The following is a 24,501-nucleotide window of genomic DNA, read 5'->3' as shown; positions in this document are numbered from 1 at the left end:
TCCTGCTTGAGCATCGGGTATAGTGGGAACTTTCAGAATTTATCGGATGATTGCTCTTCTCTGACTTTTATACTGTGAAATATAAAAGATATATGTGTATAATTTTAAGTATGCAGTAGAATCTCTTTTAATTTCTGACCTCTGAGTCTGCTGTACTAAAGAGTTTTGAAATAGCAATATATGCAGCCTGTAACAGAGGATTGCTAGAACTGTATTCTGTAACCATTTCCTGAAATGCTCTTTACACTGCCTGTAAGTATTACTGAAATGGAAAATAGTGCAACAGCTGAACTCTTGTGTTATGGGAAGGAATTTATTTTAAGGATTGCTGTTATCTATGTATATTTGCAAATTATTTTTAAACTGCTTGATGACAGGTTTTGGAAGGGCAGCCGTCAGGGACACTTATTACCACTATCTTTGCAAAAGACTTTGATTCTGGAAACAACGGTGTTGTATTATATTCAGTAGAATCAGGTAAGAATTTAAAGTCTTATTCATAAGATACACTGAAATAACTATAATTTTAGAGGTGCCGTGTATACATACGAGATTTTATGTCTATTTTGTGTATTTAGGACCAGGATCATTTATATGTCTTTTGAAGTATCTGAGGAGGCAGCTACCTCCTCCATCTGCTCCATCTTCCCAGGGATTTGGTTGCTTGTGTGGGCAGCCAGAGAGTGTTCAGACAGCACTCAGAAAAGATTAGGACCGTGCTGTTGTACTGTACAGTTTAGTGTTTCAGTCAGTTTTTTAACATCTTAAAGGAAAGATGATCTCCCTTTTCCCATGACCAATTGAAATTTTTCCTGCTAAAAGAACAGTTCATGACAGTCTGAGACAGGGATCAGAAGGATCAGTGGATAATCTGAGCAAACAATGAGGCTTGTGGTTTTTAGTTCATGTTTCACCCTTTGTTTAGCACTGTGTTAGCCTGACGTAGCGTGGCTGCTTAAAATAATTTCTCCTCTTTAGTTTTCCCTGCAATTCCTACGTGTAGTTGTTCACTTCTGAGGTATACTGTAGGATCCAGTTTTGTTTGCAGTGAAATAACGGAGCCGTCCAGAATTAGAATGCAAGTGGACTGGGGCATTTATACTGACGAAAGATGTGGATGTGATCTGGTTTTGTCAAATATCACTTGCTACACTTTTACGCAAGAGAGAACTCCATCTGTAAACAGTGAGGAAAATATGTCTGTATCTTCTGCTTCAGTTTATTATTGGTTCAAAACAGCAAGAGGCTCCAAGAACTGAACTATTTCTTAATACCTTTTCAGCTTGGTGTTTGCAGTTCATGGTAACTTGCACATAAAACATACTGTTTCATCAGAGCAAGAAAACGTTTCCAGTATTTCCATCCACTCAGTACATTTCTTCAGGTGTTCTTTTTAGTGTGGGCAGCATTCAAATGTGAGCTCAGTTGATTTAAACTCATTGCAGTTACTTGTCACTGCAGAGTAAAGAACAGAAGACTGCAAACTACATTACTCCTCACTCTTAAAGAGCAAAGGAATCTGTAGCCTCTTCTTGCCAAGGCTGAAATTATGAAAAGATTGCTGTGGATTACGTTATACTGCGTCTTTATGTACCCTTTTGACTTCTGTGTGGTAATGGAATGGCTTTAGGATCCAAATCCGCAAGGACAAGAGAACTAACTCTGCTTTTCCACCAAAAATGCTTAAAAAATGAGACATTTAACAGCTCTATTGAAAATTTTTCTGTTGAAATGTGTGTAGATAATAAAAGACTGTAGGGTCAGTTTATGGCCATACTTTTATTGCCTTAATTTGGATACAAGTGACTGTGTCTTCCAGAGGGTATTGGAGAGAATCTTAGGCTTTTGCATTGTGAATAATAAGATTTTGCACATAACGATCCCCCTTAAGAAAAAGAGAATGAGTAGTACCCAAGCCTTTGTTTGAAGGGTGATGGCCAGGCAACACTGGAAGTGTTCTTCGGGGGCCTATGCCTGTCTGTGTATCTTAACTATATCCTTCTTTCAAACAGCACATTGGATTTTCTTCCTGGCTTCACTGTAAAGCCCCAGAGGGGAGTTAGAAAGTTCAAATTATAAAAATGGCTAGCAACACAAAATATGACTGGTCTTGCAAATGCTGTCACTAGAAAGAACAAAAGGATAAAAACAGCAGCAAAAGAACACTGGAAGAGCCCTCCCAGCCTCAGAACTAGATATTTTCCTGATAAACAAATCCAGAAACAGCTGAGCTTCTCTGATACTAATTTTTGTTGTTGTTGTTAGTTGGCTCACAGCCTTTAACATCTGGTCTTCAGTTTCATGGTGAAGTTCTTGCCTGGTTTATATTTAAAATATAATTTCTAGTTCTGGGACATTGTTCAGTACTAAAATATGAAGAAGAAATATGATCTGATTTACAGCCATATTTGTTAAACACAAAGACATCAGGTTAATTGGAGGACTGCATGCACACCAGTGCCCTTTTCAACAGTTAAGAGACTGCCATAAGATTAAGAGCTGTAAGTGTCGGTGTCAGCTGTTCAGCTTGTAAAAGTCACTGGGTAATTTTAAATGTTCTTGAGATCTTAAGGAAATGCCAAGATAGCAGCAATAGATTAAGTTATGCAGGAGGCCTAATGACAAATGCCAACAAATTACGTAAGGAAAAGTCTGTGAAAGAGCTATGAGATTGAGACAAAAGATGAATTTTAACCTTGAAATTTTAACCTTTTAACCTTTTGAAGGAAATGTTTCCTTCAAAATGCCCCTTCATCTTCCCAGAGAATCAAAACAACTCATCCTTCAACATTCATGTGTATGGGAATGCATGATTGTATGACCATACTTCCACTTCTGTATTATCACTGAAAGAGTAACCTAGTTCAGAAGGAAGTGAATCTCAGCTATGTGCACTGTTCCTTAGTGACACTGGCAATTGCAAAGTGATTTGCCTGGCCTTCTTTACGACTGTCAATAGGTTATAGTATAGCATTTATAACAAAAATTAGTCTGTATTTATAGTGCATCACAAACTATTGCTTTGTGTCTACCTAGCACTGGTAAAGTAGAGGCTTTGACAGGTATATTTGGACCAATTCAGCGACTACATTAGCACTTGAGCACCAGAATGCTAGGAGAAGCCCAGTGTACACTGCTAATGCACACAAATTGGCACATGTTGTATGTGTATTTCTGTGGACAAGTACTTGTTCTCCAGGGTGATCTGCAAGCAGCCTGCAGTAGCATTCCTAGACTTGCAAAGGGCTGTTTCTGCAGCGGCCCTTCAGTGTTCAAGCTCTTTGGGAGCCATGGCACTGCTGTCGTCTTTTCTGTTACGCAAAACAACTTTTCTTGCATCTCAAATGAGAATGAGATGGCCAAGGTACTAAGTATTATGAAACCTAGGAAAGATACAGTTCTTCAGGAAATCAGGTAAAAATATGCGTCTAACTAACACTGCATATTGAGGTCACAAATATCTGAGAAAACTTTAGGTTACTTTGTCTGTTTTTTGGGCCATTGTGCCTGAATGCCAGTCCCTGGAGAGCTTCCAGTGTTCTGCCAGAGTTCACAGCCACACATTGCCTGGAGTTTCTCAGGTCAACTTTTTTGTCCAAAGCTGGAGTTTCTGTGATTATGTTTGAGAGCACAGACTTGAGAAGGTGTCTGGACTTTGGAGAACCTCATGTAAATGAAAGCCTGGTCGACAGCTTGGACAATGCAGAGGTAGAAAACTTGAGTAAAAAAGCCTATGGCTTTACTGACAGGTGAGGCTGGAGTTGCAAGCACAAGACAAGTCTGAGGCTGTTGGAGTCTAGTCATCAAGAGATTAAATTTTGATCTGTTCCATGCTTCATCTGCTCTTCTCAATTTCCTTCTTTCTTATCCATTTATCTTACAATTTCTTTCTTTTCTCTCCCTACGTAAAGAGACATCTTTAGGGTGTAAGCAGCAGTTACCAAATTCAGGTTTCTGGAAGTGCAGGGAGCGTGAACTTTCAGAGAGATGTCTGAGATGCTCATTGAGTGTATTACTGAAAACCTACTTTTCCCTTATTCCCTTGCTTTGAACTTCAGAAATAATGAGGAGGAGGATTTGGCGTGTATTTAGAAAGGGAGGAAGCTACCACTCACGTGCACTTGCCCTCAGTAATCTTGGGTGAAAGTATGACCGCCAAAAGTGGTCTGTTTGTTCTTGTAGTACATGTCATCTACTACATCAGTTGAAAAGCAACATCTGTCTTTAGGTAGGCTCTTGAAATTCAGAAATGGGAGAAATTTGTTTAGTTACAAAATACAGTATAATAGTTTGATTAATCTGTCTGTAGATGAAGGGAAATCCATTTCACAAGGGTTTTTTCTTCTTGAAGTTTTTTTCTGATTTGGAATCAGATGGCTACACTTTGAAATTGTCCATGAATAAATTAAAAAAATAGACTGATAAAAAAATACCAACAAAATAGAAACAAGATGTTTCAGTTTTGACTGTCTTTATAGTGCAGTACTAGATAAAAAGATGGAAATGAGAAATGCTTTCAAAATGGAAGTCCCAAGGGGTTCTGGCTTTATACAATAGCTCTTTCCAACATTTTCAGACTTTTCTGTTACTTTTATCATCCCCAAAATATGCACGAAACTGACAGTTTCATGCAGTATTTGGATTTTAGTGGAATTATAGTGTCTAGTGAATAATGTTATTGGTAAGCTTCAACACAGCAGAAGCTCTGTGGACTGACACCTATTTCAGTTGAGTGTAGCTATCCACGTCCTGCTACTTGAAACAGAAAAACAAGTATTGGTCTTTATGCTAAGTGGTACTGACTGTCCTCATCACTGCTGAAGCAAGGGTGAGTCCTCATAGCCTCCAGGTCAGATTGCCGTTATGTACTTGTAATGTTTTTCTTCTCTGATTTATTTTTATTTTACGGTTTTTAGTTCAGTTTGGTAACTGTAGCTTCATTTTGGTAGAAAAATGAAGGGGTAGTTTTTGTTCACTTCTGTTTACTGTTTTCTTGTTCATTCTCCCTATCAGTTACTTTAAATGTCAGTTTTAACAAAATGTTAGAAGTATATGTGTGCAATTCACATTATGTGTTCTGTTTTTCATATCTTCTCTGCCTTTTGCTTAGCTGGGATTTTGTGTCATGAAACATTATCTGAAACAAAATAGCATATCTGAGAATGTGGACATACTGTTGGGACCTAAACCAGGAAAGCGACCAAAAGCTATTTATGAAAACAGTAATGTAGCAGCATTAGTATTTTGAAACTATCGTGAAAAATGCAGAATGCAGGACTGTCTCATTCAGTATAATTGTCTCTACATAGTGTTTCTGTTGCTGGCAATTTCCTTGCTGCGTTCCAGACTGCACGAGTCAACCCAGAAGGGATTCGTGGAGCATTAGAAACCTCCAGTTAGTCAAAAATAGCACAACAATACTGGAGAAAAACTCCTATTTGTTAATTGTGAAAACCCCGTTTTCTAAGAACCTGCCTAGTGTTTGTTCAAATTCTACAGGTACAAATATTTTACAGTTGCAGGTAAGGCGATCAGATACAAAACCAAACATCTATATGTGCAGCTAACTAGTTTGCATGTACAGATTTGGAGAACATAAACAGCTTCATGCTTACTTAGGTGCCTATGGAAATACAGCTCTTTATGAGTGTTTTGTGTGCCGCATTTGCACTGAATTTATTTTTACCACAGTTGCTTACTAGAATAGCAACTCTTATGCTGTATGACTTTGTTTAACCTACTAGCACACCTTCTTAAAAGTTCACATAGCAAAAAGTTGTTTGCATAGTATTTTAAGACAAAAGTACTTAAGACAAATTCTCTTTCCTCAGTTTCTGGTAAAGTGTACCAACTAATAGGTGCTTTTCCATTTCATTAAAAATTGGAGAGTAATTTATGTTGCATTCCTTGAAAATGGATGTCGATCTCTTTTCCCATGTAACAAGTGATAGGACAATAGGAAATGGCCTCAAGTTGTGTTAGGGGAGGTTTAGCTTGGCTGTTACAGAAAACTTCTTCACTGAGACGGTTGTCAAGCACTGGAACAGGCTGCCCAGGGATGGGATTGAGTCACCATCCCTGGAGGTATCTAAAAGACTTAAATTACAGTACTCAGTGCTATGGAGGCCAGCAGAAGTGTTCTGCAATAACCAATATCCTTTTTTTTTTCCCATAGAGGAGGGTATAGGATGCTTCCAGATTGATGCTGTCAGTGGAGAGCTAAGAACAACCCGGTCTTTGTCACATGCTGAGAGATCAGACTACAGAATGATGGTCACAGCCAGTGACCAGGGGATGCCTTCACTTCAAGGCCATGCTGCTGTTTACATCCAGGTACTTGTTTATGTTGTACAAATGGAACAGTTATGCTAGATACTTCATTTATTTGGAAAAAAAACCCAACAATTTTGGGAGAAGCTAGGGAAATAAGCTGAGGAAAGGAAGAAGTTCAAAATCGTAAGCATGTTGTCTCATGATAATTTTCTTTAGCCATTTTTCTGTTGAAAGAGGAAATGAGAGGGCAGACTCGATTTGTTAAGAGTACACAGCAGCATTCTGGGTTTTCTTGCAAACAGATGATTTTTGTGCTTTAGTAGGAGGTCATTATGAACGCTGGAAAAGAGAAGGAAACTATCCAGGTAGGCAGAATGAAAAGCAAGTATCAGGAGAGACTGAAAGCAGGGGAAGAAAGTAGATTTCATATTTTTTTTCTCCACTATTTGACTCTTCTAAATCCTGTCTGTGTAACCCAGTGTAAGGATAGCTCATTCTTTTGTGCTGGTTTATACCGGGCTGCTCTGCATGGGAGTGTGAAAGCCAGCGTGTGCTCTCTCCGCAGCAGCCGCCTGCTGTTCAGTGAGTGCAGCGGGGCTACTTTGTCCTGTGCGCTCCTTCATTACAGGCTGAGAGTCACCGTGATGCTGTTCTCATGAACATCAGCTACCTGCTTGTATTGGCAAACTGCATAACCTATCATGCTGTCTTTGTCCCATCTGTCCCTGTGATGCTATCCTGTGTAGGGAGACAGTTGAAATGCTTCAGAGTGGGAGCAGAGATAGCAGTAAAAGTCGTCTGCCTTTGGACCCCTGTGATTCAGAGAGTGAGAGACACCCTTGTCCCTTTTTTAAACATGGTAATGAAAGGCAGAGTTATAGAACTGGCCAAGGACTATGTGGACTCTCATGGAGCATGTTGAGTTTGTTTTCTGACATTGAGGTGTACTTAAGATAAAAAGAGTCACAAATAATAAATTATTAAACTTTCAATTAAGGGAAACAAATTTAATTACACTATTCATAAGAAGAATGGGGAAATATTGCAGTCTTTGTGCTTTTGTTGCAGGTAATCCCACTTCCCAACAGGAGATCTGTCTTCTCTCAGGATTTCAAGCACCTTGTTGTACCTGAAAATTTTAAACCTGCACAAGTGTTGAATTCTCTGAAGTGGCCTGATAATCATCTAACAACTAACAGGAAACTGCATTTCAGTATTGCTAAAGATGATGATGATGATGTTCATTTTGAAATAGATAGCTTGACAGGAGACCTTTTTCTTTCCAAGGAACTTGACTATGAAACAGCTTCACACTTCCTTTTGCGAGTTATTATAAAGGATTACAATAATAATCCTCCACAGAATAACACTGTCTTCCTAAGTATTGATGTAGAAGATCAGAATGACCATTCTCCGTATTTTCAAGATGACTTTGTAGTGATTGGCATAGAGGAAAATGTACCTGTTGGCACTCTGGTTTACACATTCAATGCAAAAGATGGAGATGGCAGTTTTCTGAACAGCAAAATACAATATTCCCTGGAAATGAGTAACGTGGGTGAAAATCCTTTTCTTATTCACCCTTCATATGGCACCTTGACCACAGCTTTTCCACTGGACAGGGAGATTACTCACTCCGTGATCCTTACAGTGTCTGCGGCAGACCAGGCAATTAATCCGACTGATCGCAGGCTTGATTCCCTGGCTGTGAAAATTGTTATTTTAGACATCAATGACAACAGCCCCGGTTTTACGTCTTCACCTCTTTCCTCTGTCATGGAGGATGTGGAGGTGGGCTTCCTTGTGCATCACATAATTGCAAAGGATCCTGATGAGGGAAGAAATGGACAAGTGACATACCACATTCTTTCAGGCAATGAAAACAAAGCATTTGTATTGGATAAAACCACAGGTACGGTAACTTCTGTTCTCTGGAGTTTCTTGTGCTGTACTTCTGATAGTAATATTTGGGAGCATATACAATGCAATAATGAGATACCACCTTACTATGGTGTCCACCCAGGTGACTTACCATCCTCAGGGAGGTTACCTTTGGCAGAACATGGCAGTGCTATGTGCAGTAGGCAAGCTCGATGAGACTCAGCTCAAAAATTTCTGCATGACTGTTGCTGTGTTGTGTCCTGGAGTACCTTCCAGTAGCTCATTAAGGAAATTGGGAAGAAAGCATGCACAGTGAAATAATTAATTCTGATTTTTCCATGATGCATCCTTAAAGCATGTGCACACACACATGTTGCTATATATATGCACAAGGAAAGGCAAAGTCAAGATACTGAAATGTGCATTGCACTGTGGGTAGAACGTGTTCACTGAAAGCTCAAAGTGATGATGAATTTTATTCTTCAGCCCTCTGAAATTCTCTGGTTCCTGAATGAGTTCTGTAGCTCTTACACCATCTGCACACAAATGCAAATCTCACCCTAATAGTTGTAATATTTTCTGTTTTTTGTTCTGATTTTGAATCCATTATGTGATACAGCAGACACTGATTCACAGAGTCAAAACTGATGTCAAAATTAGTATTTCTGGGCCAGTTAGCACTCTAAAGGGAATCACAGGTAACGATTGATTCCAAAGGCTGGAAGCCTTGCAGCAGTGGCACAGTGTGCATGGTGATGCTCCTTTGAACCTGTGAGTGCTGGAACACCTGGGATCCTAACTTGGACCAGTGTTCTTTTTTAATACCTTCATTCTTTATAACAGGACTCTTAACTACAGCACAGCTTCTGGACCGTGAGCTTCAGGAGCGCTACAGTTTGACAGTCATGGCCCTTGATGACGGCAGCCCAGCTCTCTCTGCCACGCAGGTTCTGACCATCCTCGTTCTTGACGTGAATGATGAGACCCCGATATTTTTGCAGCAACCATACGAGGCTGCAGTTCATGAAAACCAAGATCCAGGGGAGTTTGTCATAAAGGTGGAAGCTGTGGACAGAGATGCAGGTAATTTCTGCCCTTTTGCTGTTAATTTTGTTGTGGACCACAGGAAACCTATCAAATCTCGCTGCCTGCTGTGCTTGTATGTACAGCTTTTGTGCTCTTCCCAAGGTAATGTGTGAAGTTTGAGTTTCAAAACATGGCTTTTGGTTCAGACCCTCACCCTTTATTCAGGCCTTGGAGGTATTCTGACTTGCACACTGGGGTAGCTTCATCTTTGACTGATATGTTAAATGTAAAATGTGTGCTTGTGTGATGCAGAGTAGCTCAGCGTACTGTAGCTTTCGTGTGAAGATAGCCAGCATGCTTTGGTTATATATCAGCAAACAGTGTTCAGAGTTAATATATGAATGTTTTGTTGCTCTCAATCAGAGCATTTTGAATAGTTTTAAAACAGCTCACTAGACATGAGTCCTGTTTTTGTAGCAGAACCGGCAGAATATGCACTAATGTTTTCTGACCAGAGAGTGGCACTGTCATCCAAGATTTTCCAGCTAGCTGAGCTCTGAAGGGATCGTGGAAGCCGCTCAGGATTTTAAATATGAATTACCATATGTAAGAATGTTAATGCATTGCTTTTCAAACATACCCAGAATGGATGAGTGAGGAGGGGTGGTTTGTATGCTCTTTGAATCACAGGTAAGGACTAAATGTGAGAGAGTCTTTGCTAAGTAACAAAACATTCCCTCCAGTTCTTCAACCACCTGCTCTTTTGAAATATCTAAAATGTGTATGATCGTAGAACCGTAGAATGGTTTGGGTTGGAAGGGAGCTTAATGACCATCTAGTTCCAGCCCCCTTGCCATGGGCAGGGACATCTCCCACCAGACCAGGCTGATCTTGTTAGCAAAATAATTTTCTGTATTCAGTAAGATGTGTCATTTTAATGTAGGGCACGTATCGATTACAAAAGGCTGATGTAAGCTCATTAAAGGTACAATATAGAAGAGACATTTCCCCACAAGTATGTAAAGTATTTAAAAATTAGGAATGGTGGGTGGGTAGCCCTGTCTGTGAAAAATCTTTGACAGCTGAGCAGTGTCACAGTCTACCTCTGTACCCCACTCTTACAAGTATTTTCTTTCTTTTGTGGATCACACTATAAAAAGGCAGTATTTGAAATAAAAGAAAGTGGGAATTTGCATCAATTCCTTTCCCTCATTTCTCAGTCCCTTATATTTATTTATTGCATGTCTTGTGGGAAATCCAGCAGAAAGGAGATTTTGAGAACCATTAGGAGGAGGGAGCAGGAGTGGCTTGGCAGGGTGGGGAGGAAGGACATTCCAAGTGTACTGGGTGGCACAGCTTGCGCCTGCCTGTGCAGACACTTTGGGCTGGAGCACTGCTGTGGCTGAAGGTTCCTTCCTGTTTTGTTTTGGTTTTGTTTTTTTTTTTCTTTTTAAAGTACATTTTCCAGTAACCACAGTCCTTCTGTTGGGTCTTTTTCTCACATTTGCATGATTTGGCCCCATGACATATGCATGTTGCAGTATTGTTCCAAACAAATACTGATGTGAAGGTTGTAATTTAAGAAAATAGGATTTATATACTTTTCTTATGTTTTTTGGAACAGAATTTTAGAATAAGATGACTCCCCTCATAGTGTTCTTTATTTTTTACGTCACATTTTTTACATTATTTTTATTTCCTCTTTAAAGTTCACATCCCAGTAATGTTTGCATCATCTCAGTGGAGGACGTTCCTCCACAGATTTTTTTTTTAATATTCTTTTTTTCACTTCATATGTTCTCTGTCTGACCACAGGGAGGAATCATTTTTACTGACAATTGCAGCCATCGTCAACTTTTCATTTTATGTCTTTCTGCTTCCTTCCCTGCAAAGAGGGGAGGCAAGCAGCTGTCACCTTCTTTGTGTTTGACCCAAACTTTAAGCCTGCCTCCAGTTCAAAAGGCCTTTTTTTTCAAATCTCTACTAAAATATTTACTTGTAATGATTTTCTTTCACGTGGATATCCATGAAACTTCTCGTTTCGCTGACTCCCTTCTGGACATTACAAGAGCTGCAAGTACTGCAGCTCTGTGTTGCCTCATGTTCCCTAAGCCCTCTTACATGTGGGGGCTCTCCACCTGCTCCAAGGCTGATATCAAACAGCCCAGTGCAAGTAAATACAGGAGTAAATACATGTGTAGTACAAGTAAATGCTGAAAATTAATGCACAGAAAAGCAAATATACCTGTAGAATGTTTAAGATAGGTCACGGGTTTGTCTTGAGGTAAGTCTTTGCAGAAGCTCTGAATGGACTGAATTAGCATTTGTCTAGGTCTGCTTTTAAGCTGATGTTCACCTCTGTGGTTCAGTGGTTATGTCTGAAGCCTTAAGAGAAAAAGCTTTTCCCTGACTGCAGCTCAGGCACCGTGCATCCACCCTGCCATTTGGTCTGCAGGGGAAGGGGTACCTGCCACCAGCCAGTGGAAAGGAAGGGGCTTAGTTCCTCTTCCAGCTCGCAATGCACAGGAGGAATAGTTTGTCTCTCATTTCAGTTTGTAATTTGAGCACCCAAAATGTGACTGGCACTACTGAATAATTAACCAACAGGTTGGATCAAGTGCAAATGTGATCTTCTCTTGGGCAGGGTGTTCAACTTTCTCCTACTGCTAGATGTGTGCTCCTAGCAGCTGGATGTGAGAAAGGAGGCAGTAAGTACTTGCAAAATAAATATGATTAAGGTGTTGCATGTCTGTGTGCCTTAAGGGTTACAAGTTTTAATTTCAGCAGTGTGTGAATAGTTGGCGTGGATGGCACCTGTACGGTTTTTCAGCACTGTCTGTGAATAATGTCCATTGTGAAATCTGACAGTGAAGGCACTGGGTTGAAGCAGTTGAGTTGCAGAAGACCAAAAGCCAATACTTAATATCAGCCATGCAGGGTCATGGATCTTTTTTCCATCTGTAGTATACTGGTAATTATGGATAGGCAAGTGCAGACAGACCTGGGAATGTCTTTTTAAATGTAGTTGAATGGTATCAAATGCAGACAGATCAGACAGTGTATGTTGGTAACCATAAATTTTCAAGACACTCTCATTGATTGTCCTTACTGCTGTGATTTTTTTTTCTTCTTTCTTCTGAAAAGCTGGTAGGATTTAAGGAATTCATTTTCCTTCTGCCATGTATTGTATGAATACGTCCCTCCCTTGGCTTACTTTAAGTGCAATTGCATTTGCAGTAAGAATTCTCTTAATCAAACCTCAGTAGTTTTGTCAGCTATTTAGCAAAGCTATTCAAAGGCAAACAAAGGAAGTAACGGATCCTAAAAACTGTAAGCTCTACTTCTTCTCTCATGCTGATGTTTGTCCATCAACTCCAGTGCAGATTTTCTGGTTTGCTGCTGCAGCAGAAAAGAACAGGCAGGCAGTGTTTAACTCTGAACAGCGGTGCTAGTATGACTAGGGGTGCTATAGCTTTTCAGGTGCACTGACTGTCCCTATACTTCAAAAAGACTGATTGATTTTTGAAAAAAACCACAGAATGATTGAAACTTACAAAAACCTGAAAAGAAAATCACAAAAGTGATTCAAGTATAATGTAGATTAAATTCATTAAAGTTAATAATATGAGTGTTATGGAGATGACAATATACCTTCCTCAGGAGGGTGTTGAAACTAGAAGAAATAGGAAATAACTTAATTTATAACCATAATAAGTAAGAACGTGGAGTCACATTTCTTGTTCATCTCCGGCAGGCGACTTTGAAATACAGGTTTTTAAAGGCCTGCACAGTTTTAGCCTACTGTTTCCTAGAGAAAGACAGGAAGACAAATATCCCTGTACTGTAATACAAGTGATGGGTCTGATTAGGAACTGAATGGAATTGGCATTCAGAAAAACTTTGAGAGAGGGAGAATCTTTAACCCTCCCTTCTGTAAATCCTGCATGACTTTGTAAAATGAAGCAATATCATTTCAGAGATTGGCTACAAGTGGTCGCTGTCTAAAATGATTGAGGTGGGCTGTGGGAATGGCCACCAAATTGGCTTTTCTGTTGAAGACAACTAGGAGATGGCTACCCTGTGAGTCCTGGTGGGACTTAGGCACCTGGCTGCTCAGTATTACAAATGTTTAGAACTGGTAGGCATGCCAGGAAGCAGATGTTTTCTCTGAATGTTTATACTATTCAGTGTCGTACTGTAGAGAAATACTTGTGTTGACTCCAAGTGAAGTGGAGAACCAGAGCAGCCCAGTGTTCTGCCTGATGTCCTGTTGAGGAATAAATGACCTACTTCAGGGTGGGCAGAAGACAAATGCATGGAGACCCCAGTATAAGCTAATGCTTTCTTGCATGATGTTGATATGTCAGCTTGTTTGGAGCTGTGCCCTGAGTGCCAAGAAATGTTCCTGGGGTCGCTTTGAGTGGCTGCAGAACCTTGGCAAAAAGCAGCAACTGGGCAAGACTTCTGAAGATCGAAATTTTAAATGTGGATCTTTTGTGCTAATGAAGAAGCATTGCATTAAAACTAATAATTTCATCCCTAACTCATTTCCTGGGGTAGGGGAGAAAAGAAAGAGACAAATCTGTAGACCTGAATGTGAGGAGAGTGGCTGTGTTTTCCTAAGACTTCCATTCTGCTTTTAAGGACTGAATTCCTTGCTTCGGTATGAAATCTTGCCAGGAACTGGTTATGAGAAATTCAGGATGGACTCCGACAGCAGAGAAATCGTAACAACTGCATCACTGGACAGGGAAACCCAGGAGGTTTTCAGTATTAAAGGTAACGGTGTGAAATAGCTTTGAGTGCCTGTAAAATATGAAGTGAGAATGGGTGTGGTGTTACTATCAGCGTTACCTTTTTTACGCCATCTGAATTAATGGAAGTGGTAAGGTTTTCAAGAATAGAAGAGCATGTGCTTTTTGCATAGCATAGCTAACTCTTACTATTCTGATATTATTAAGGAGTATCCATTGTGGCACCTACAACTGATGTATAAAATTTGCTTTCTTTTTATTAATCTTAGTTTTGGTTCGAGATAGTGGAACCCCATCGCTGTCGAGCACGGTGACAGTTATCTGCAGAGTGCTGGATGAAAATGATCACTCTCCCCTGTTTCTTCTTCCCGCTTCTGAGATTCGTATTCCAGAAAACCAACTGCCTTCTGTTGTTTACATTACCCGGGCTGTGGATATGGATGCTGGCAATAACGGAGCTCTAAGATACAAAATAATTGGTAAGTTACACTCCATTTTTATTAGTATAAATCAGGACATATATAAACAGCAGTATCCAAGTTTTAGACTAGACTTGATTTTACCAGGCTTCCCTAGCTCCCATCTGGTCCACAAGCTTCTTTCATGTGGAAAAAAAAAATGAAATCTTTCACCCCTTTGTCAGCATTAATAAGCACTTTCCAGGCATCCTTTCAGTCTGCTTTCTGGATTTGAAATAGTACAGAAAAGAAAAACAAAAACTACCAAACAGTGAAAGGAGGCATTAATCACAGAGACATAATTTTGTTCCTTTTATTATAGTTCTGGAAGTTCTGAATGTAAATATACCCTTGCAAAGAAGTACAAGAATTAATCTAATTTTATTTATTTAATTTTATTTATTTAATCTTATTTCATGAGAGCTTCTTTCACCCAGCAATTAATAATGTCATACTTGCTTTTCATATTGCTGAACTCTCCCCATGTCCACTGTGCCAATGTAAGCTCCACAGCTGTTCAAAGCCTCCTGTAATATCTTTGCACAAATTCAAGTTTGCTGTGCTTACTTTGGTTTGTGGCTCTCAGCAATAGCTCAAACATAGGCAGATAGCTACTGTGGTAACAGCCAACACATTTGTTTTCGAAGAAGCAGTTACAAATTCCTTTATGTTTTCTTGATTTTAATTTTATTACTTCTTACGATCTTCAATTTAATTACCTTTGGTCTTTCTACATGTTATGAAGTATGTATACCATTCACTGCTACTAAAAACACTGACTTCTCTTCTGTCAACTGCTTCATATTTACCCCCACCTCCCCTTGCCCCCCAGATAAAGACCTTGCACAGCCATTCACTTCCAAGAGACAGGTTTGTAGAAGAGACAAGCAACAAGTAATTGCAGTTGTCAGCAATGCTTTATAGGTTTCTGGAATTTGTAACTAAGGTTGGGAAGAGGTCACTTTATTCAGCAGCATAGTTGTAGGAGACTTTATAAAGTGTGCTGCTTTGGGAAATAAGACATGCATCTGGCAAAATAGCCACTCTGTAAATTGATATGACATTCTGCATTTACTGTCATTGCCACCCACTGGTTTAAATGAAATGCAGGTTTTAATTCATATAAGGAATAAAATATGTGAAAGGCACATGAGCACACCAGCTGTATGAGCAATTGGATCATGTTATTGCAATTAACATAGCAGTATTCACAAGGGATTCTTTTTTCAAAAGCAATTGTTTGTGATTATTTTATTTTGGTGTTTGAAAGGTGGAAATGTTGGAGAATACTTCACGCTAAATAACACTTCAGGAAAACTGCTGGTCACTCGTAGCTTGGACAGAGAAGACGTCAGCAATTTCACTCTTGTAATTGAGTGCTATGACCTAGGCAGCCCCTCGAGAAGCTCCACTGCCCAGCTCTATGTAACGGTCTTGGATGAAAATGACTACAGCCCATTGTTTGCAAAGAGCCAGTATCAAATCTCCGTGAGAGAAGACCTAGAGGAAGGCTCACCCATCCTGAACCTCTTTGCCTCTGATGAAGATGATGGTCTGAATGGTGAAATTACATACTCGCTCATTGATGACACCTTTGGAGCATTTGCTATTGACAGCGTAACGGGGTCTATCATTACTACAAAGGTACTGGACCGAGAGACCAAATCCCAGTACACGTTTAGGGCTGTGGCAAGCGACTGTGGCACCCATTTGCCAAGAAGCAGCACTGTGAGTGTTGTGGTGCACGTAGATGATGTCAATGACAATGATCCCATTTTTCTGCAGAATCCTATCAGGGCTTTTGTGCCTGCTGAAACCCCTGTGAATGAGACAGTAGCTACCGTGAGAGTGGAGGACGTGGATCTGGGGGCAAATGGAGATGTTGTATTTAGCTTGATGACAGAGGAAACTGTATTTCATATCGATGCAAAGACAGGTGACATCATTCTTCAGGAGCCCTTGACTTCCAAGGACTTCAGTACCCAGCTGCTAGTGACGGCTTCAGATCGAGGTATTCCACCTCGAACAGCCACAGCTATGGTCGTTATCTTTACAGAGGAACAAGAGGAGGCAATTTCATTCAGCCGTGACCTGTATGAAGCAAGCGTGCTTGAGAACAGTGCAGCAGGTGGGTATCAAATCTCAGTCTGTGTTCGTGCGATTGCCAATCCACTCTCCTTTTGGAATGGTAATTGTAATGAATACTACAGGGAAACCTTTTTCCTGTGCAGCAGCAGAGTTAATTTGGATGAAGCAAATCCCTTTTCCAGTACGTCAGAGTGAAAAAGCAGCATGCTCTTTTAGAGGCATTATTAGAAGCCCTGAGCATCAGTGGGTTCACTCTTTTAGCAAAATGACTTTAATGATGGGTGGACAGTGTCTACCAGTTGTTTCACTTGTCAGTGCACACAGGGTCAGATGAGATGAGTGCTGTGTACCAGTTGCAACATGGCATTTCTTGATCTTGCAAAACCCTTCATGAACTGTAATAGCTTTCAGAGATACTCTAAAACCTTACTGAAGATTTGGACTTTCCAGAAGGGGACTGGGGCTTGGGTGGGGTGATGGGGAGAGAAGTTTGGAGACTGTGGTACATTGTCACTCGGACAGGCTTCTACAGAGCATCTCTAGATGTAGAGCTTTCACTATTGAATGCTACCTGTAGACAAAAAACTTAAATCACACAATGCTTACAGAATTATTTATTTTTGTTGAGTTTAACAATGAGAATTACTGCTTTAATTTTTATCATTCAGAGAGTATTAGTAGTTGTGCCTTCTGCCAATTAAATACAGTAAGTACATTTCCCTGCTGCAGGGGATGGGCTCATCGTAATGAGGGGCAGAAAGGAGTGCCTTCCACATTTTTCTGCCCACAGTTCCCTCTGTCCAATCAACATATTTAGAGATGTGACCTGCACTGTATTCCAGATTCAAACACTGCCTCATGAAATTCACCTTGAACAAGCCATTTATCCTCTTGTTATTTAAAATTTCCCTCAGTTAAATGAAAGCAATATTCCTTTACTTCCTAAGAGTATTGCAAGACTAGTGATTTCTCCGATCTCGAGTAACAGCCTATATATTTGATTAGGAGTTAGTAAAAAAGAAATGTGCTAATAATTTTGAAAGCCAATCGATATTCTTGGATAATTGCAAACAGAATAGAGAACTGAGAGTGAAGATGGCTGTTGCAGTAATTACTGCTGTGATTACTCAGCCATTCCTTTCTCTGAGCCTATTTAGGACTACAGGCCAGATTTTCAGCAGTGTATTTTAAGATACAGATAATTTAAGATACAGTATTATTGATGTTTCAATTAACAGACTGAAAATACGCAATAAGGTGAAAAAACTTTTTTAAATTAAGTGACTCTTTTTAAAACAAAAAAACCCATAAATGAAATATTTTGTTTTCAGGCTGTTTTTAAGAAGTTGTGATGACTGACCAAACCAACAGGCTAGAGCATCCTTCTTGCTCTCTCATTGTCTGGTCAAAAATCGTATGGGATTTTGGAAGAAGTGGAAGGCTTCCAACAGGAAGGCGTGTGGAGTGGAGTGTGCAGTAGTTAAAACAGCAGCTCCTGAAATATGAAAGGTGTACATTCAGGTCTCCTTAAGCAAAGGAGCATTTTCCTTTCTTTCACTCACTGCTGAGCACTCTGAGTACTGAACCCACAGAATAAAAATGCTTATTTAAATTTTTTAAGCCAGAGTTTCATTTATGGCTTCTATTACGTATGCAGGAAAAAAACCCAACAAATCCCTAACCACATTTGTCCTGACATCTTAAAAAAGCCTATTTATTTCATAAATTTGACCAGGATTAGAAGCAGTTTTGGACACCCTAAAATGGAATTTTTCTGTGAATGTGAGTCACAGATACCCCAAGGCTTCCAAACCCTGTTTTCCTAGAGTCAGCACTGTGCAGTAATTAATTGTGTGTCACTTTGCAAAGGAGAATCTACCCTGGAGGAATTGCTGCTTCCAGAAGATACACTTCAGATATCCCAGCAGTGACTGTTAACCTCTTGGTGTCTGTCTTTCCATTCATCTACCATTGAGAGTCAATTGTGGTGATGTCCAGGGGTCCTCCATCGTAGATGGCTCAAAAGCAGAGACCAAGGTGTTTCCAGAGATGAGTCTTGGGCTCTCAGTTTTGTCTCTCCCTCTCTTCAGCAGGCTTGCGTTTTCAGATAGCATCAGAAAAAAACCTGTTTGTCAGGGTTGTAAGGTCAAGGCCCTGGGGTTTCAGTCTTTTCAGGAGAGATGGGATTAACATGCATTCATTCTGCATTAAAATTTCTTTCCAGTCAAAATAATAAGAGTGAAGATAGGTTTTGTTAGGGAACAAGTATTGCTTTAAAGAAAGAAAATAAAATTCAGAGCTTTATGACAATAGGTAAGCTAATCTAATCTTAAATTTTCTTAAGTGTTGAAACATTCATGGGTCAGGCTAGACAATCCAGCCTGAAATTACGGAAATGCTTCAAGGAACTGAGGTAACAGAATGCCACGGTCAGATTGTGTTCCCATTCAACCTATAGAAAATATAAATAAGATTCAATTTAAGTTGTTTTGATTAAAGGAAATTTAGCAAAGCTTCAGGATAAACAGAAGGTTTTCATCCTGAAACTTTAGTTTGTATATTTAATAAAAGGCTTTGCTAAGAAGATAAAATTCTTTCAAAAGTATGAGAGATTTTACCAAAGAGTAACACTGCTTTGGCTCTGTTTGTAGTATTTTCTTATTTATTTAAGCATAAGTAAATAAAAAATATTTTACATTTCAGTGGGAAAAAAGGCATGATTATAATTAAAACTCTCGTAGAAGTTAACTAGCAGGATATATGTGATCCTGGGACCCCTACAAGTATGAATGGTACCACTGTATTCAGTCCAGGGGAGATTTACATTACATACTGATTATTTGTAGAACTGGTATTAATAAATGTGGGTTTTCCTCCTAATTTTATTTTTGCCTTAACTAATAGAGTGGGAAAACTCTTTAAGTTTGTTTTTAAAAGAATAAAAAAATTTGAATAGTATAAACAATAAAAGCCAAATCCAAGGATCCTTAGTTTTAATTTAGTCTAAACTCATCAATTGAGTGAGTGCCTCAGGAGCCAGTGGTCAGATTTTCTTTAAGTGTTTGACCTCCAAGTTCAGTGACCTTCAGAAAACCCCATTTAAATATTAAATATTTGATGTCTTCAAATATGATAAACTGCATAACAACAGGCACTCAGAAGACAGTCAATAAATAATCGAGTCGCAGAGGTCTCCAGAGGGTAAGAAACCTTTATTATTCACCAAGCTTTCACGTGAATTGTTCTTTGGATAGCACTTCACTGGAGACAAATTCACTAGTAAAACCTGACTCCTCTTTTTTTCCTAATAGATATGTCACCTCTTACTTTGTAAGTCATCTCTTGCTCTTTATGCTCAGTTAGCTTTTGCTTTCATTAGCAGTTAAGAGGTCTCAAGAAACAAAGACAAGTATGGACCAGGGTTAGATGACAAAGGAGAGGAAAAGAGATGACTATAATCAGTACTGAAGAGAGAAGGAAAAAAATAATATCATGATACTGTAGCTCAGTTCTAGTGTATAAGTTATGTCCTGTAATGAATATTTTGAGCCTGTTTGGCCAGGTAGGCAAATACCATCCACACTGCCATGCTTCGGGTTCAGTAATCTAAAGGTTTATATGGTGGCTGTTTGAGAGACTTCCAATTGCAATCAGGTTGTCTGATTGAACGGAAAAAACTCTAAATATTAAACATGTAAAATCAATCTTCACTTCCTTTACTCTTTTTAACTAATCCAGAAGCTGGTTGTGTAGTGTTTCAAACCAATCTGACTGCTTTCTACTGTGATCCTGATATATCTACTTCCCTGCCAACCTCATCCCCACTGTGCCATTTGGATGTGCTTTGCAGCCAGAAAGCTGTCTTTCTCTTGGGTTAATTTTCCTGCAGCTCCATTGTTTATATGTTATAACCTCTGCTTGAAGCACCATTTGAATCATGTATACTTGAAATTGTGAGCTCCGATGCATGGGTACTTTCTCTTGCTATTTACCTGGACAGGGCATAATACCTCGGGGGTTGCTCATACATTTTTGATAATAAACTGTCAACATTCACTGTTTAAAGGAGTCATTTTCTGTGAAAGGTAACAGAAACAGAAGATATTTCTCTCTGCCAAAAACATAGGTGTAAACAATTTTAACCACATGAAAAATATAAAACTTAAAGGTTAAGGATTTATTAATCCAGAGCAATATTTTTATTAACCTAACCCCTGAAAAAAACCAGGGATTCAAATAGAAATGCTGCCACTTCCTTTACTTCTGGTAGTTTTTCTTCTTAAGCATACATGCAAGAAAACAACCTGACTGCTGACAGCATTAAAAGATAAATAGTGACATTCTTTGGACCTTGAATTTTTTTCTTATCTTTAACTCCACTCTGAGGGTGCTATGAAGGCAAAAGCCTTTGAAGGCTTTTTGTAGTAAATCAAAGTTGCCTGTAATGAAAATGTGACCTACAATCTCCTATTTTAGTTCCTAAAATAAAATAAATCAACATAACAGTGCAGCGTTCATATCATTCTTTACCTATTGGATGACTGGATCTTACTTCCAGAACTTTCCTAGTACATATCTTAAATATATATTGGCTAGTACAGAAAGTTGCATCTGTCAAAATTGGTCCATTTTGGCTTTTGACAGTCAGATGTTAGAAGCAAATGACAACACATGTAAAAGAAAATTTCCTGATTTTAAAAATTAATAAGTAACAATGCTAAAACAGAGAAGGTAGCAGATAGTTACAAGGGCAACGTTCTCTCCTTTTCACACCAAAGTCTTTTCCTCCGATGTACAGGACACCCCGTGTGAACAGCGTGACCTTTGTAATGTAGTAAAATAGCCAATTGTCTATAGTGCTGTTTGGAACAGTTCAGGTTGCACGGTAACCTCATCCCATCACAGTTGCATGGAATCAATTGCAATTAAATTGTGAAAACCCCATTAAAATCAATTGCCATATATGCTAAACAACTTCATGACTCGCTTGAAAAGAATAATTATTTGGAAAGCTTGATAATGCTTTTTAAAATTGCTACGTTTTTGGTAAACATGATGATTCTCAGCAGGATCATCTATTCAGTTCCACATTTTTCCTCTAATCCTATTTCAAAAAGAGTTTTTATTTTGTGTCTCTTGCGCTCTATATTAAATCGTTACTCTTTTAATTTTATTTGGATTCTGCTTGAATTGACACATAGCTGTGTCATAGTTTCATCTTTTCATTCTCTCTGTCAGAAGATGGCTAATTAAAAATTTTTAAAAGACTTTGTTTTGAATATTGTTCAAAGATCCTAATTGAATTCAGATAAATGAAGGAAACATAAACTCTTTCTGGTTAATCACGGGTAACATGTGTTCCTGTGATGCATAAAAAGGGCTATTTTCCTTAAAAGAATTCATGAGAAGGTGAGATTTAAATGACCAAAGCAAGCATAACCTGAGTAAAAGGAATACATACGTTTTCAGGTAAGAGGTAATTCCAGCGGTACATGAGAGTTGGCAATTAAGAAAAGTTAAAACTGATAATTTCATTTAAGCAGGTGGTGAAGTTGTGATGAGTAATTTACTTGCAAGAAGGGATGAAGGGTGCCTTGCCTATGAAGTTGTAATGCAGTGAAAGTCATGGAGGAGTTGCTTTTATTGTCTACTATTTTAATTCATGAATAAGCACCTAGCCTAGTACATAGGTGTTTGGCTGTGCATCTGCTATTAATCACAATAATATAAAACTAGAATAAAACTTTCTAACGTGGGCATGATGAAAATGTCTTATTGCCTCCATAGGTACATCCCTTCTAACTGTAGAAGCTTATGAACACAAATTTACAGGAGAAGACATAAAATACAGCATCTTCAGTGACAAGGAAAGCATATTCTCCATACACTCCATTACAGGTACATTTTTAAAAATACTTTTTTTTTTTTGTCTGTGTGTGGCTTAAAAAGTATGGTCTCTAAAATAAAGCAAGTTCCTACCACGAGAACAAGGGGTAGGTGTCTTTGAGTATTACTCTCCTGTTCCAATGAATAAATCATTAGTAAAACCAGCGATCCAGTCATGTGGAGAGACCTGCACTATTGTATACTTGATGTGGAAAGAAATGGAACACCAGTTTACCAGTTTAAAATGCTTGATTCTGGCTAACTGTTGATCACCAGTTGATAAACTACTGCTTTGTGATCCAAGCTGAGACTCCATCTTGCTTCTCATAATAAAGTTGCCCAAAAACTCAATAAATATAATCCTTCAAAACACTCCTGACACATCCCCTTGTTGAATTTAATAATCATTTATATTTTTTTATTGGCAGTAGTGTTTGTGCTCTGCAGCAGGTCTGCTTTCACCTGCTCTTCAGTCAGGAACTTCTCATGGCAGGAGAGCAGCATGTTTGCTATGTGCATTTACCTCCTCTCAGCTAAGGCACATGAGAGAGCGTGGCTACTCTGTCTGCCTCTCAGCTCCTCAGCATAAGAGTTTGCCGTCTGAACAGCTGTAGTCTTTCTGGGATGGCATAGACAGTGTGAGCAGTTTTCCTCTGAAACAGTGTAAATAGGTCCTGTTCTTAACAAATGGCTTTCTTCCTGAGTTTCTGGAGGCTTTAGTCACTGATTATTCTGATGTCTCCTGGCATCAAGTTGTGTACTCCTGTAAAACTGTCATGTTTGATGCTGATGGACAGTTAAAATTAATTAGCTTTGTTTGATGAGGGGCACTTAAAGTGCATACATTTGATTTCACTGAAATAAAGCTAGAAAGTTTAATCCTAAAAAAATCTTATAACCAGATGAGTTTATCTCCAAGAAAGTAAATATTTTCCCATATCACCTCCAAAACAAAAAAAAATAATAAAAAATAAATGGGATTTTCCTTCTTTTATCCAGCCATGCTGAAAAATGGTTACATGATGTTTTAGGTCTCATAAGCACTCTCTTTACAAACAATAGTGGAATTTCTCTATCAGTGGATGTCACAGTTCTTCATTCAAGATATTTGAATGGTTTCTGGTTTCTGCTGTTTGATTTCTTCTGAAAGCTTTCTTCTGTTTCTTAGAAAACATTAATTGAAGTGCAGCCTTTCAGAACTTACTAAGAGCAGTTTTTACCTCAACATTAATTTTGACACTAGTAGCTCTCTTCCTATTGTTTCACTGGATGGATCCATAAACAGTAGCTGATCGTTGCTGCTTGTCTTAGAAAACAAAACTTAAAAAGCATTAGCTTGGAGAGCTACGATAGATGGGTTCTTATCACAGAATCACAGAATATGAGGAGTTGGAAGGGACCTCGAAAGATCATCCAGTCCAACCCCCCTGCCAGAGCAGGATCACCAGACCAGGTCACACAGGAACACGTCCAGGGGAGTCTTGAAAGTCTCCTGAGAAGGAGGCTCCACAGCCTCTCTGGGCAGCCTGGGCCATGCTCTGTCACCCTCACAGTAAGAAAGCTTTTCCTCATGTTCAGGTTGAACCTCCTATGCTCCAGCTTGCTCCCATTGCCCCTTGTCCTGTCATTGGCTGTCACTGAGAAGAGCCTGGCTCCTTCCTCCTGACACTCGCCCGTTACAAATTTATAACCATGAATGAGGTCACCCCTCAGTCTCCTCTTCTCCAAGCTAAAAAGACCCAGCTCCCTCAGCTGCTCCTCATAAGGAAGATGCTATCTCAACTTTGGGATATAGAAATTCATGGCATTGTTACTGAAAAATCCTTGCAAAACTGAATGTGAATTCTAATGAAACTTATATACAAAGAAACTATGTTTGATGTTTAGATGTAATGAAGGCTGAGGGGAGGCCTTATCACCCTCTACAACTACCTGAAAGGAGGCTGTAGCGTGGTGGGGGTCAGTCTCTTCTCCTAAAACAAGAGAAAATAGCTTCAAGTTGTGCCAAGGTTTAGATTGGATAGTAGGAAAAAATTCTTCACTGAAAGGGTTGTAAAACATTGGAAAAGGCTGCCTGGGGAAGTCACCATCCCTGGAGGTATTTGAAAAATGTGAAGTTGTGGCCCTTAGGGACA

The 24,501-nt window shown here is 39.2% G+C and overlaps 1 protein-coding gene across 1 annotated transcript in view; it reads left to right on the top strand.

The window, feature by feature from the left end:
- LOC104544595 (protocadherin-23-like) overlaps positions 1-24,501 on the top strand; it is a gene marked incomplete at its 5' end in the record, with an annotated part of 59,039 nt that overhangs the window by 21,251 nt on the left and 13,287 nt on the right. The window contains 8 exon segments of the mRNA XM_010189510.1: positions 378-477; positions 6,176-6,333; positions 7,342-8,185; positions 8,998-9,237; positions 13,825-13,959; positions 14,204-14,413; positions 15,663-16,520; positions 22,268-22,378. Of these exon segments, the coding sequence (XP_010187812.1) occupies positions 378-477; positions 6,176-6,333; positions 7,342-8,185; positions 8,998-9,237; positions 13,825-13,959; positions 14,204-14,413; positions 15,663-16,520; positions 22,268-22,378 (2,656 nt within the window).

This window comes from Mesitornis unicolor, unplaced genomic scaffold, assembly GCF_000695765.1.
Source record: "Mesitornis unicolor isolate BGI_N332 unplaced genomic scaffold, ASM69576v1 scaffold5068, whole genome shotgun sequence".
Lineage (NCBI taxonomy): Eukaryota > Metazoa > Chordata > Aves > Mesitornithiformes > Mesitornithidae > Mesitornis > Mesitornis unicolor.
The sequence above is the reverse complement of the archived record's forward strand: the minus strand, read 5'-3'. Positions and strand labels throughout refer to the sequence as shown.